The sequence below is a fragment of the Larimichthys crocea genome, chromosome XVIII (genome assembly GCF_000972845.2).
Source record: "Larimichthys crocea isolate SSNF chromosome XVIII, L_crocea_2.0, whole genome shotgun sequence".
NCBI classification, from domain to species: domain Eukaryota; kingdom Metazoa; phylum Chordata; class Actinopteri; family Sciaenidae; genus Larimichthys; species Larimichthys crocea.
The window spans coordinates 18384847-18398403 of NC_040028.1; the positions used below are offsets into that span (position 1 = coordinate 18384847).

General features: G+C 39.6%; 1 protein-coding gene across 1 annotated transcript; it reads right to left on the minus strand.

Moving 5' to 3' along the window:
- Positions 1–5634: 5634 nt before the first annotated feature.
- Positions 5635–11344, minus strand: tmem182a (transmembrane protein 182a). The gene is made up of 5 exons (XM_019255739.2): positions 10841–11344; positions 9468–9591; positions 8224–8322; positions 8012–8149; positions 5635–7208 (listed from the first exon to the last, which is right to left on the minus strand). Exons 1-5 carry the CDS (start codon positions 10997–10999, stop codon positions 6982–6984), a joined length of 747 nt encoding a protein of 248 aa, XP_019111284.1. The 5' UTR covers positions 11000–11344; the 3' UTR covers positions 5635–6981.
- Between the last annotated feature and the right edge of the window lie 2213 nt (positions 11345–13557).

Sequence of the window (13557 nt, forward strand, 5' to 3'; positions counted from 1 at the left end):
TCACCGACGTCGGTATCCAGGCGGTGTGACTCTAATGTCAGTACAGATGTAGTTCAAGTGTTAATAATAGGCCCGTGTTTACTTTGCTGTGATTTCAATACATAATACATCATTTTCATAAATGTTACTCTAATGAAGGGAGGTCGCATATGAAGCAACTCTTATGAATACACATGAAGAGTGAAACAAAGAGAGTAGAAATGATTTGAATAGTTACATTAGAATTGTATATTTCTTTTCTATTAAATATGGTAAACAGAGCTCGTGCCTGTTTATTTTGCTGAATCTATTTACACATGCTGACATGCTTAAGACTAACAGATATGACAGTGCCCTCTTGTAAAAATGGCATTAATAAACATGTGTAACATTAAGAACAGACTGAGGGATCCGTGGTTCAGCCAAATGGAACAACAAACATTTTTATTTTACCGTCGAGGCGCGCAAGACGGAGAATGAGAGACTTCAAACTGCACAAAGTGAACCTGTGAGAACAAAAAATGCTGTTGATAGATTGAATTTTAACTAAATATATTTAGTTTCTGGTCTGATTGTGAATTTTCTGCTGGAGAAAAAATGGAAACAAACAAACAAAAGTCTAAAATAATAATAAATAGGTTTAGTAAAAGTGAAAAAGATTTCAGAATGCACCAAAAAACCCACAAATGTTGATAAATCCCTATTTTATCTTATGATAGCTAAAAAAAATAGTGCAAATATGATAAACAGTTTTATTCAGATACATTTATTTATTGTAATTAGCTACTTTTTTACTTTTTTTCCGATCCTGTGTATTTTTTTAATCATTTAATTAAGGGTTAATGTTAAAGTTCACATCTCAGATTTATGATAAATAATTAGAGAGAGAGAGATAGTTAATTATAAATCAGCCACTGATGTTTAATAAGTAAAACTATACAACCAATTCAGTATTTACAGTCAAAAATTGTCTGTGAAAACATCAGTTCAGATGTTCAGTTTGTATTTAGAAGATATTTCTAATTTTCCTCTGAATATTCAACAACACAGCTAAGTATGACCTAAATGCTAAAACACAGAATTGAATCAATACGTCAAAAAACTAAATATTACTGGAAGCATTAAAAAATGAACAGTTGTTTTAGATTACATTAGGAGTACCTAATAAATTGGACACGGAGCGTATACTGAAAAAATACAAAACTAATGTAAACCTATTTTTTTTACTAAATAACAAAATAAGGGGGAATGTGTAATTGCATGTGGAGGTATGTCATGTCACATTTCATCTTGTTAATCTCACTTGTGTCAAGGCTGACTGTTCTGATGGGGACAGACAGGTACAAGCACAGAAACCCCGACTGGCTTTGAAGCCATGATGCCCGCCTCACTAACGCCCAGTGTTACAACACTGCATAAGAAATTATATGCAAGAGGTTATGTTTGAATATTCATGACCAAATCCACTGTTTTTTTCTTCTTTTGTACTGTAGCATTAATTAATTGCTCGAGGGGGAAGCTACACCCAAATAAGGAGCTCAGAAGCGCTCGGTGCTGAAAAACGCAGCAACCCAAAGAAAGCGTTAAAAAGTGAGAAAATTATGACTGAGTGTTAGCACAGTATGGATCTTTCAGACAGAATCGGATGTATACATACTGAATTATTTCACAATTAACAGACACGTGCAACAATAACTGTAAAAAGCTGGTGAGAGTTGGACTCGTAGGTACAAACTCTCTCTTTGTTTAGGATTTGTGGTTATATACAGCCCGTGCCATTAAAACTGAGTATGAATATTCAAAAGGAAAAGATGGTTGAAGAGTCCCAATCATCTCCTACACAGTTGCTCTGGCAGTTAAAAGAGGGCCGCTGAGAGGAGTTTCGCTGTGAACGGCATTAGCATGCCTTTGAAACAAGAGACCTTGAGTATGAACAAGAGCTATCCATACACACTTTGGAATGTAATTTATATGCACAAACTGAGGTGTGAGGCCAGAGGACGTTAGAGGGGCAGAAAGGATCCACTCAGTACAGGTGTAGCTTTCACCGGCTTACAATGTAATACCTGTTTTTATACTGCCAGCGCCTCTTTACACATCAGTGAGCTCCTCTGAACTTACAGACTCTATTGAAACTAAAAAGGGTAACATAGGAGTATAGATAATAGATAATTGGATGCTCTGCCTGTGCTTTTATATATATATACACACATATATTTCCTCTATGATCTTGAAGAAACGTGTTCCCTCATCAGACAGATTTTTGTTTAATGTTTCGCGCTGAGCGCCAATAAAAGTGTTGATTTCCAACTGTTTGATGACCTAAGTTACTTTTTGTGCCACTGCCACTGGTGACCTATGCGCTCAACTCTCTGAATTATGCATGGTGATTATACGACGTAGTCCTCTGAATTGTAAATTCTCACAATTATACAGCCCATTGTCTATTCATTATTTCAAAACGAATGGGAAATTATGTAAAACTATCTCTAAAGAGGAAAGCAGCGTGTAATATGACTTGCCATATTGTTCATGCAATTCAAATACTTTGCTTTTTCTGAGAGTTGAAAGTAATCTGATTTAAATGAAATCTGACTTGCATGTCATGTGGGATTATGATACATTTGGAAGATAAGCTATGATAACTACACTACGTGCCATGAGGTGAGAGCACTCAGGCAAAGAGTGTTTTCCAATTAACTTAAACCTCCCTCAAGGTTAAATATACAAGTGTTGACTGAGAGTCGAACTTATCTTCTTTTCTCGACCAGACGAGCGAAGGACTTCGACATGTCCCGCAGCCTCTCTCTGATCCATATACACTACACGCATACTGTACGTTCACACAGATGCCAGAGCGACTAACAGAAAAGATTCCTCTCCGGTTGGAGGTATAAAGACAGTGGGAAGATGCAGGTTATCGGGCTTCTCCTGCTGATGAGCATCGTTCAGAGCTGGATATTTTTTCCTAGGGTGGCGAAGGCATGACATAGATGTCAAATTTTCATGAGAGGAGTAACGACTGAGGAATACTTCACTCAAAACGCATAATTATGTATTTGTCTCACCATCTGTGGGTCAAATCTGCACCTCTTCTGTTACTAACGTTGATTTTATAGAAGTTAAATTACAAGAATAGTCTTACGTGTTTATAACACAGGGTATCTCTTGTTGGGCAGCCTGGGTATGAATAAAGAGTTTACCCACTCCTCCAGGCACCACTACTTTAGATCCAGCACACACTCGTGAGCTTTAGTGCCCTCACAGTACGTACCCACACTCCACCACAGATCCTCTTGGGGGCCCCCCCAAACTCTGGAACAGCCAGTCTGTTATAATTTCATCAGTTTCATCATGATTTCTATGAAATATCTAACGATAACTCCTTTTTTAAAACATATATTTTTGCAATAAAAATGTGTTTTGCTTACCTTAATGTTGATTTTTGACCTTCACTATGTAAAATAATGGATGTGCAGTGCGTATTCATCTGTTTTTCTGAGTTTAGAACATGTTTACATACAAGCTCCTGGTCATAGAGTGTCCTCCATCAATGTCTTTTTGCCTCTGTCATTTTGTCCATAGAGGCTGCTGAGCCTGGCTACATTGCCTGCTTACCCGGCTCTGGTTCTGGCACGACACTGGCATTGCTCCCCATCAGTCATCTCCTGCATCCTGGGCCAGAAAACCTCCTTTTCTTTCCCGGTGGTTCAATATGTCTATTGTACAAAGACTAACACTCCTCTGGTCCCTTCTTGGCAGCTACAGTTTGCAGCAGTTTACTTTACTGTCCATCAGGAAACTCTGTAAATCACAGAAAAAAGAAAAAAATGAGTGAAAGCAGAAAACATTTTCTCTATAAAAGTATGATCCAGTTTCACCAAAATCAGTGAAATATTTGTTGGTGTGTGACTCAGTGCTGTAAAGCGTTGTGCCTGGAGCCTAAAGTTACAGATGTACGGGATGCAGAGTGGGAATGACAGAGACACCATTCACCTGATTACACGTCAATGTAGCATTAAACCAATTTAAAATGTTATTTTATTGCAGAAAAGTTACACAATGTCGCTTTAAAACACTTCTGAATCTTTTTTGTTCTGCAACTATGCTTCAATGTATCTGTAGCATAATGATACATGTACTTAATTAAATGTGTGCATGTTCTGTTTGGTCCTTTTCTATCACCAGATGGTTTTCACATGTCACTATTATCATGGCATTGATTGATGTCTTTCGTGGTTTATCTATAAAAAGAGATTTCTTATTTTTTTAAATAACCCCGTATCTGTCATGGCCTTGCTCTGGTTGCAATATGTACAGAATACAGAGACCACTGCTTCCTGTCACCCCCTCTCCTCCTCCTCCTCCTTCTTCGCCTCCTCCTCCACCTCTTCTGGAAGTGTTACCCTCTCATCCTCTATCTCCCCTCATCCGCTATTCTCCTCCTCACCTCCTGCTGCACTCCATCCCTCTGCTGAGCACAGGTATTTGTTTAGGAATCTCTCGGTGGAAATTATACTCCATCTCCGGCGCTCCCTATCAACACACAATTATCATGGGCAATCATGCAGAACAGTGCTGAATTCAGCTGGGACTCTGATGACATTACTGACTGCAGGGCCCGGCTCCTTCTGGAGGTAGCCTGCTCCACACCTGCATTAAACCTCTCTCTCTCTCTCTCTGTGTCTCACACACACACACACACACTCTCCCCTCCTCACTTGGATATGGAGAGAAATTATTAAACTTTTTTTTTTTTAATCTTATTAGGATTTCATTAAAGAAAGGAAGTCCACCATATAAGAAATCTGTTTCCTCGGGGAGGCTTGGCTGAAGGGACCACTCCAACCTGACAGGACAAATCCTGTGATTTTATCTTAACGTTTTATCTGTATCTACCGACCTCTGTGGTCTTTTCCTCGTGACCTGAAGTGGTTTACCTCTGCAGCTTCTCTTATAGCTCAGCTGAATTTTGTCTATGTGTGAACAGCAGTTTGAAATTTCAGGGATTTCAAAGCTATAAATCTCCATCCTCTGTCAATCTCACAAAGTAATCAATGCCTGACTTTTGTGTCGCTCTCTGCTGCATTCTATGGCAAACCACAGATGCATTTCTCTGTGTATGATAAGTACATTATAAAGCTTGAAAAAAAAGGCACACAGTCGATACAGACACACGAGAGTCTGCACTGGACTCCATTCGAAACCTGATCAAATGCTTCATTCATGAGTGAAATTACCATCCGGCTGTCAGCCAAGGTGTGAATTCTTTCATCTACAGATCCTACCTCTGAAGTTGTGATTAAATGCATAACGCCACATACACTCCACACAGAGTGGAGATAAGCAAAATAGGATTTCTGCTGCTCACACTGTGGGTGAATGTGTAAATGAACAGTGCCCTCTTGTGGTGGGTTAGTATTGTTCATGGAAAAGGTCATTTATAGCATGTGCAAAAGGTGTTGTGGGTCATGATTGATATTTATGTTGCAGGTTGTGCAGATGCTGCTCCTTTCTACATTCTTGCAGGCATTTTCTCTATAACTGCTGATTTCAGTTACATGCACTCAAGGTTGTCTGGATTCAATAGTACGGATCCTTTCGCAGTCCTTTGAAGTTGTTACGCTGACAAAATGATTCGTTTTAGGCAGCAAAGCTGGTTGTCCTTTTTATTGGCAAACAGATCACAGAAAAATACATTTATCTGGACGGACATAGTCAGAAAATATCACAACACGCCTAACTCAAGGAAGAACCGGACTGATGAGGTGAAAACATGTACAACAAAAACTCAGTGACACAAACGTGAAACTCAACATAAAAAGCCAATCATGCTTCAAGCTCCACTTATAAACAGAATGAAGTGATCAAACAGGAAAAAACATCAGTTTCAGGCTATGTACAGAACTAGTCAAATGAAACTGCAGAAAAACACTCTGTGAAATATAATTATTTGTTCATGTTGATGATATTCTACATTTTTCTTATTGCCAATATAAAAAAACAGCAGAGAATACAGAACAGAACCTGATATAAATCCACTGTGCTTGTCCAAAAACTATTAATAACACACAAACAGACACACTGTTGCACTGAGTGACATGTTCCTTCATCAGGATGAGCATGGGCACTGTAGTTGTTACATCATAAATACTCACTAGAACACCAGATGTGTGTGTATTCATCCACGGCTAAAAATAGTCCCTATTCACTATTCACTAATGTTTGAGAAACATTTGCTAAAAACTACAGTGCCCAGGAGCTTCAGGAACTTTTATCCATGATTAAATCTTCAGTATAGAGCTGAAGAAGCCTCTTTGATGAGAGGTGAAGCATCTTCACGGATCTACAACCAAGCCCAGATTTAAGAAAGATGATCTGGAAGATGGAGAACCTTCACAGACATCTACAGTATAAATGAATAGTTCTGGATACTTTTCATTGGATTTGTGCACAATAACAAAAAAATGTATAATATATATTATTTATATATTATTATATTATATTATATTATATTGTGGCGACCCACAGAATATAAAAACGACCTTGTTATACAAAGTAAAATGTATATTGTATATAACTTGCTTTCATTTAATTTTTTATCTCTCCAGTGTCATCCCAAGCATCATCTCATCGACATTTGATTGCTGGTAATTTTGAATTTCATGAACATACACTAATAACCCTCACAACCGTCAAAGCACCACAGGTATTATAGTACACTGTATACTGTACGTAATCAGGCTTGTAGAGAACTCTTCATATAATCTGCAACCTGCAGGTAGCTCAGTTGAATTATGTTGCTATTTCTGAGCAATGTTTTTTATTTTTTTTTATCCCAGAACAAAGTGCTCACAGCTGTCAGATAATTTACACCACAGAGCTGCCAGATAGTATATACAGAGTCCTGCTTTAACATGGCAGACAAAATGGGAAAATATCAAAGAACATGTAGTAAATAACTTCGCTTCCACTCTTCCTCTAACCTACCACTGGCTGAAATCAGTGGTAAAGAACCTGGATGGTTCGGCCGATGAGGAGGAAAAGGAGGCCGGACAGGAGGCAGAAGAAGATGCCAACGGGGGCAAACATGAAGGACAGACCGTAGGTGAGGGACAGAGTGAAGCCTGGACACACCTGAGAGCGCTGGTGGTCAATGTAGACATCTACCACGTCCAACACCTGCACCCACAGTACGTACATCACCACCACACACAGCAGGAAGAGACCTGGAGCAGAAAAGGGCAAAGAGACGAGACATTATGTAACTGTTAAATCACTTTGATGCAACACTGACTGCTACTACACAAATTTTCACTCATTTTTCATACACCTCTTCTTGCACCACCTTACCTGATTACCTGATTTTCAATAAAGTAAACTGCTGCCAACTGTAGCTGCTGTTAGTTAACGTTAATTCAGTTTGTTAGTCGGACTGCACCGAGGCGAGTGTTAGCATTTATACCAAAGGCATTTCAGACCACAGAGACGAGGAGGTTTTCAAGCCTGGGGCGTGGACAAATGCTGGACAGGGAGTGGAGCTGGTGTCGTGCCAGAACCAGACAGACAATGTCAAAGGTAAAAAGATGAAGAGGATGTTAACCGGAGGAAACCACGGAGAGAAACTAAGAGAGCAAGAAGTCGCTGAACAAGAATAAATCTGGGACTGACTTTTAGTCGTTGGTGAGAGCTTGGTGGAATAAAATGAAAGACAGATGCCGAGCTGGGCTGACTGCTGTTGGACTAGTGAGCAACATTTAGCTGGCTGCTGTGTCTTGTGTTGTTGCACTTGACTCTCCGTGTGCTGTCCGATGACTCACACAGTTTGGGGTAGAGAGCCAAAGGAAGAAGCCAGAGCGGTTATGGTTAGGCATGTAGCCTAAGTGGTTAGGGTGAGGAGGTTAGGACACCATTATGGGAACAGTCCAACAGTCCGGATTAAGCCAAAGATTTAGCATTGCAGCATTAAATTAAATTAACTACAGGGTTAGTGTTCTTAGTTACTTTCCACCACTGGATTTCAAAGCCTCACCGGATGCCAGGAAGAAACCACCTCCTGCTTTGTACAAGCGGTGACTGGCGAACGGAGCAGCGCAGATGATGATGAACCCACCGAGCACTACGGCCACCACGCCAATGAGCATGAAGATGCTCCAGAAACCTCTGTAGACTGGACAAGAGACATGTTAGATCACTAAACTTCAACCAGTGCAAAGAGACTGATCTAAATGAAGAGAAACTTACTTATGGCAGAATCATACTGTGTGGCATTGTGGGTCTGATGAGACACCGGGAATGGGAAGAGGTAGGAGTGCATGCACACTTTTGAGTGGGGCTGATTTGCTGCAGAGAGAAAGAACAAAACATCAATGAGAACGTAATCTTACAAGTAAACAAACACAGTTGGCAATTAGAGTATCAATTATGTAGCAAGGAACAACAGCAACATAACGGGAAAATGTTTAATTGTCACACAAGAAAGAGAACGTTCAGTTCTTTCACGTTTCATTTGGAGTTTTTAACTTTGTTGAACATATTTCTTTATTCGGTGACAAAAAGTTATGATTATTTCAGATTTTCTCTCTCATGTTTTCATATCCTTCCCTGCACACATCTCTCATCTCTTCCACCATGTGAAATTCCACAGACCCTCACAAGGTCCTCTCAGTGCTGGAGGCTGTCACTGACAATGACCCACCATTCAAAGTCCCCCCGTTAGAAAATAGACGATCACCTGACAAACGACCAGAATAACATCACATGGTACGGCGTCAAAACAGTCACATGAGAGGATTTCTAGCCCTATGGCAACGTATGAGTTTTTAGTGACATAATAATAACACATCAGAAGCTTCTGTAGTAGAGACAGAGCTGCTGTTTCCTGCAATAGCCAACCATCGGCTTCAGAAGACAGAAAAAGATCCATCCTTTAATTTGTGTGTTAAAAGATTGTTTCACAGTAGAGCTGTAGTTCTGTTCCTAATCGAGACCCTGGAGCCTTTTTAACAGCTCAAAAAATATATTTAATATTCTTTTTATTAGCTTGATGTGGCAAATTTTTTCTTATGATGATGATAATAATGATGCATCTTCTGTTTTATATCTGTGATTGGAGTTGACGTACTTTTTATGCAATAATACCTCTCAAATCTGTAATTAGTCTATTTTGATTCCTGTTTTCCATCATTTTTTTGTCTGCAAAAAAAAAAAGAGGAATATATATTTGTTCATGCATAACCCACAATGTAAAAATGTTCATAATGCAGCCGCTCTCTGCCCATTTCTGTGCATTGCTGCCACAATCAAAAGTACAAATGGAATTTGCAGCAAAGTGAAGGGTTACGACTTTAATCATTTCCTAATAAATTAGTTTATTTTGCAACTAATCTCATCATTTTAAATTATAAAGCAGAGAAAACAATGAGATAGTTGAGCCAAATTCAATAAAACAAAAGGGGTTCACTTCCTCATGTGTCCACTTCACTTACTGAACCAGAGCTTCCACAGCAGGTTGTCGTCACCGACGTCACCTCTAAACGAACACCTCCAGAAAAAGCCCTCATGGTACAGAGTGATGTCACTGGGGCTGTCCTGCACCACCACATCTCCACGCTGAAAGAAAGAATAATGACTTGTGTTTTAAAAAGTCTGCAGAATAGAGTTTTTATGGAGGTGCAGATGTAGTTAAAGTCTGGGAGCAGTCTCAGGATTGTGGAGAGCAGGTGTGCAGTGTGTTGCTGTATGTGCCGCAGCTGCTAATTCAGGTCAAGGGTCGAGCTGAGTAAGCGCCTCTAACCTCGTGCAGGACTGGTTTGGTGCTGTGTGAGCGTGTGTGCAGGTCAAGGGTGTTCCCATTGACGAAGCACTCATCATTGGTGGTCACTATTTTTGCACGTGAGCAGAAAAAATGCATTGCAATTGCACTGTCAGTTTGTTTTAATATAAATACATAAAGAACTCCTATTAATGCAGTGGCTCCCAAAGTGGCGGCACCTCAAACACTGCTGCTACGATGAATCTGAGAGGTCACAAGATGATCTGAGAGGTCACAAGATAATTTTGTCCAAAATTATAGAATTTTGGACAAAATTATCTTAAATTTTTCTGATTTTCTTCTAATAATAATAAGAGTTTTTGACTTTTAGGCCTTAAAAATATTCAAATTTAATCATTTGGCTGGGGAAAATCCCTTCGGCTGACTGATATTAAACCTGTGTTGGGGGATCATAGGAAAATAAGTTGGTTATTGCTCTGAAAATAATATGAATAACAAAACTATTTAATGTACTACATGCTACCACTTAGATTTTATTGTGGTGTTATCGTATCTCGAGTCCAGTGTCGGTGCCCACTATGAAAAGCAAAGGTATGTTCTAGTCCGTGATATTTAATACAGTACCACACCACTGGGACTACTGGTATTTGTATTTCTATCATAGGGGCACATGGTACGAGCTATGTCTCAATCACTGCATAGCTGCACACACACTACATTAAACAGTGTCTGATTACATGAAGAGGACCTGCAGGGATGCCTCTCCACCCTGCAGTTCATCTACTGAGAGAATGATTGGAACAACTGTGTCCAAAATAGAAAGACGTGGCTTTGATTCTCGTTTAAAGGTCCAGCATTAGACATTAGAGGGCGTAGAGTACAACTTCACAGTAGCTTAAATATCAAAATAATAGAATTAAAGGGAGTATTTCTGATTTTACAGCAAGAACAAATTACCTAACTTTATCTTCTATGGTTACAAATATGAACATTTTTCAACTTATAATCACATGATAACTAATATTCAACAAATAATAACTGACTATCTTCTGAGCCTTCTTGATCTGCTGCTGTTTGAACACCCACCTCTATGGTCACACCACCCAGAGCAGCAGATCCGTCAGGGTTTGGGTGGCAACTCTCTGAGGCCAGCAGCCAGTAGTCAGTTCCAAACGACAGGAGGATGAACACAGCTGCCAACGCCCCAAAGAGCCCTGCAAAAAACAACGCCACGCTAAGCTTCATGGTCCAGGATTGACCAGCCTCTCGACTACTGGATGCTCACACTCAGTCTGACTTCCCCCTCCGACTACAGTGAGTGCATGTGACAAGCAGAGGCAGAAACAGTCACTCCTCCTGTACTATAGTATATCCACCGAGTAAGATGGTTCCTGTTGGTTTATGTGGCTCACTGGATCTCCACTCCTCTCCTGTCCTCTCTGTCTGTGTCATGGGAGGACAAGGTTGAACACATGACTCCTCTGGACCTTGCTGGGGTCTGCAGCCAACCCATCCCCTTGGGCTATTTTGGGGGGTCTGATTGAAGGCGGCTGCTCCACTCTCGCTTGTGTGGTTGACTGTGTGAAGCAGTTGGACAGTGTGAAGGGAGGAGGAGGGGGGATCAACGCAGAAATAACCGGTGGCAACTGGACACCCACCGTCACACGGGAATGTCGGGGCAGGGTGAGACTGAAAGGACAGGAGAGGAGTAAAGTATCCCACAACACCCTGCCCGAAGCTTCTAAACAGACACGTAAACAGATAGATTGACAGACACACACCACTATCATTTCCTGTAAATGAGGGTGATGCAAATTACTGTAAATGCATGTTTACTTGTATCAGCTGAGGATTATAAACAGTTAAATGAGTCATTAAAGAAATAACACTAACGTTAAAAAGAATCACATGAATTACACAAAAACAACATTATTCCAAATGCATCCATCGCTGTAAGGCAATTTAACTGGTGCACATAAATAGCAGTTTTGTTACTTCAAGTGGGTCATGTCATTTATTAAGCGTAACCTAAAACAATCTGATTTTGTGGTTATAGTAACAGTCAGTGTGAGCTGAGGGGAACGTCAGCTTTATTAGCATCTAAGGGGCACATTTAGCAGCGAACCTACATGTAGACACCAGCAAATTTACACACTGATGTGACCCCGGCCATCCTCAGCCAGAGGGCAATCCACCCACATCCACTGGTCTGTATAGTAGTGTGTGGGTGTATGAAAATACAGCATCAATTTCTCTGACTTACATATACAGATAGAATGTCAATGAGTGTAATCCTGTTGAGTTCTTTAACATAACGTCTATTAAATAGACTGATGACAGTCAAATATGGTGCATAATGGTACAGAACAGTGCGACAAACGTGTTTATAAAACAGAATATACCATATTGGAATGATCAAATTGTACGTGATCATATAAGTCAACAGCCCACAGCCCAATAAGTCATTTTTCAGCAGCATACAAGATGGTAAACAGAACATGAGTGAGTGATAAAGGACTGCTGATTAACTCTTATCAGCTCAGGAAGTAACCACCCTTTAAAATAAATGGGCTCATATCTACAGCTGCTACTTTCAAATTAATCTGAAAGTATGTCGAGGTCTTTAATAATATGTTTTTATAATTTTAAAAGGTCTTTTTCATTCAGGCCCAGTTTGAATCATTCTGAGTGACACATTTTCCTACAGGTTCTTATCTAAACTAACTCTGTTCTTTGTTTGAACCTTACAGAGTCATGAGGGTGACTCAAACAGACCTTAAAACTCCAGAAGTGGACCTTATATCAGACTCTGTGTATTCTACAGATGATATAATTATAAAATAATGTTAATGTGTCCTTGTGATGGAGTGATTTGCATCATTACGGCATTATTTATAAACTACATTTGCAGCTTTCTGTGCTACTGCAAATACTGTATATGGTTGCAAACAATAGTACTTGTGGTAACGATTATACATCACAGTAATTACCTATATAGTAATGTTTTAAGTTAAGTTTAAATGTGGTTACAGTGGTTTTACTGTAAAAACAAATACACAACATGTGGCACCATCTTTTATTTCCTTGATTTGGATGCCCCGGTTTGTCCAGCAGATGGTGTAAAAGGAAAACTCAGTCAACAATCTCAGACAGGATGTGTATGAGTTATGAGTGAGCTTATGAGCATGTGAGCAGTGATTCTTTGCATTTGCAACAATAGTACATGAGCTCAGGTATAGAATAATAAATTGTCCTATTTTAACCTGTTTTTAATGTTGTATTCTTGTAATTTGGTACTTTTATGGTTCTTTTTCTTTGTTTTTGTTTTTTGCTGCCTACTTTTATTTATTGTAAGGTGTCCTTGGGTGACAGAAAGGCGCCTATGAAATAAAATCTATTATTATTATTGTACAGCTTCAGATGTGAATACCACGAAAATCACTAAAAATCACGCTGAAGTACAAATGTTGACAGTTTGTATTATAACAGTCCTCTTCATCATGCTGTTCACATTTTGACATCATGACACCAAGACGACACCTAACAATCCATCAACAGTACCTGGTCAGTGTGAGGCTTCAAACAGGAAGTACTCGAGGGAAGTTACCACTGAGCGCTGAGTGTCACAGAGTGTCATCAGCAGGTTGGAATAAGTCCACTTGTGAACAGCATGAGATGTCTAGTTGAGCTGTAGTCGATGCTCAAGGATACATGACAAGTTACTGAGACATTGATATTTTTTGTTGTGGTACACACACTACTGTTGGTAGCTTTTGTTTCAAAGTTGTTTGAGATGAAGAAAT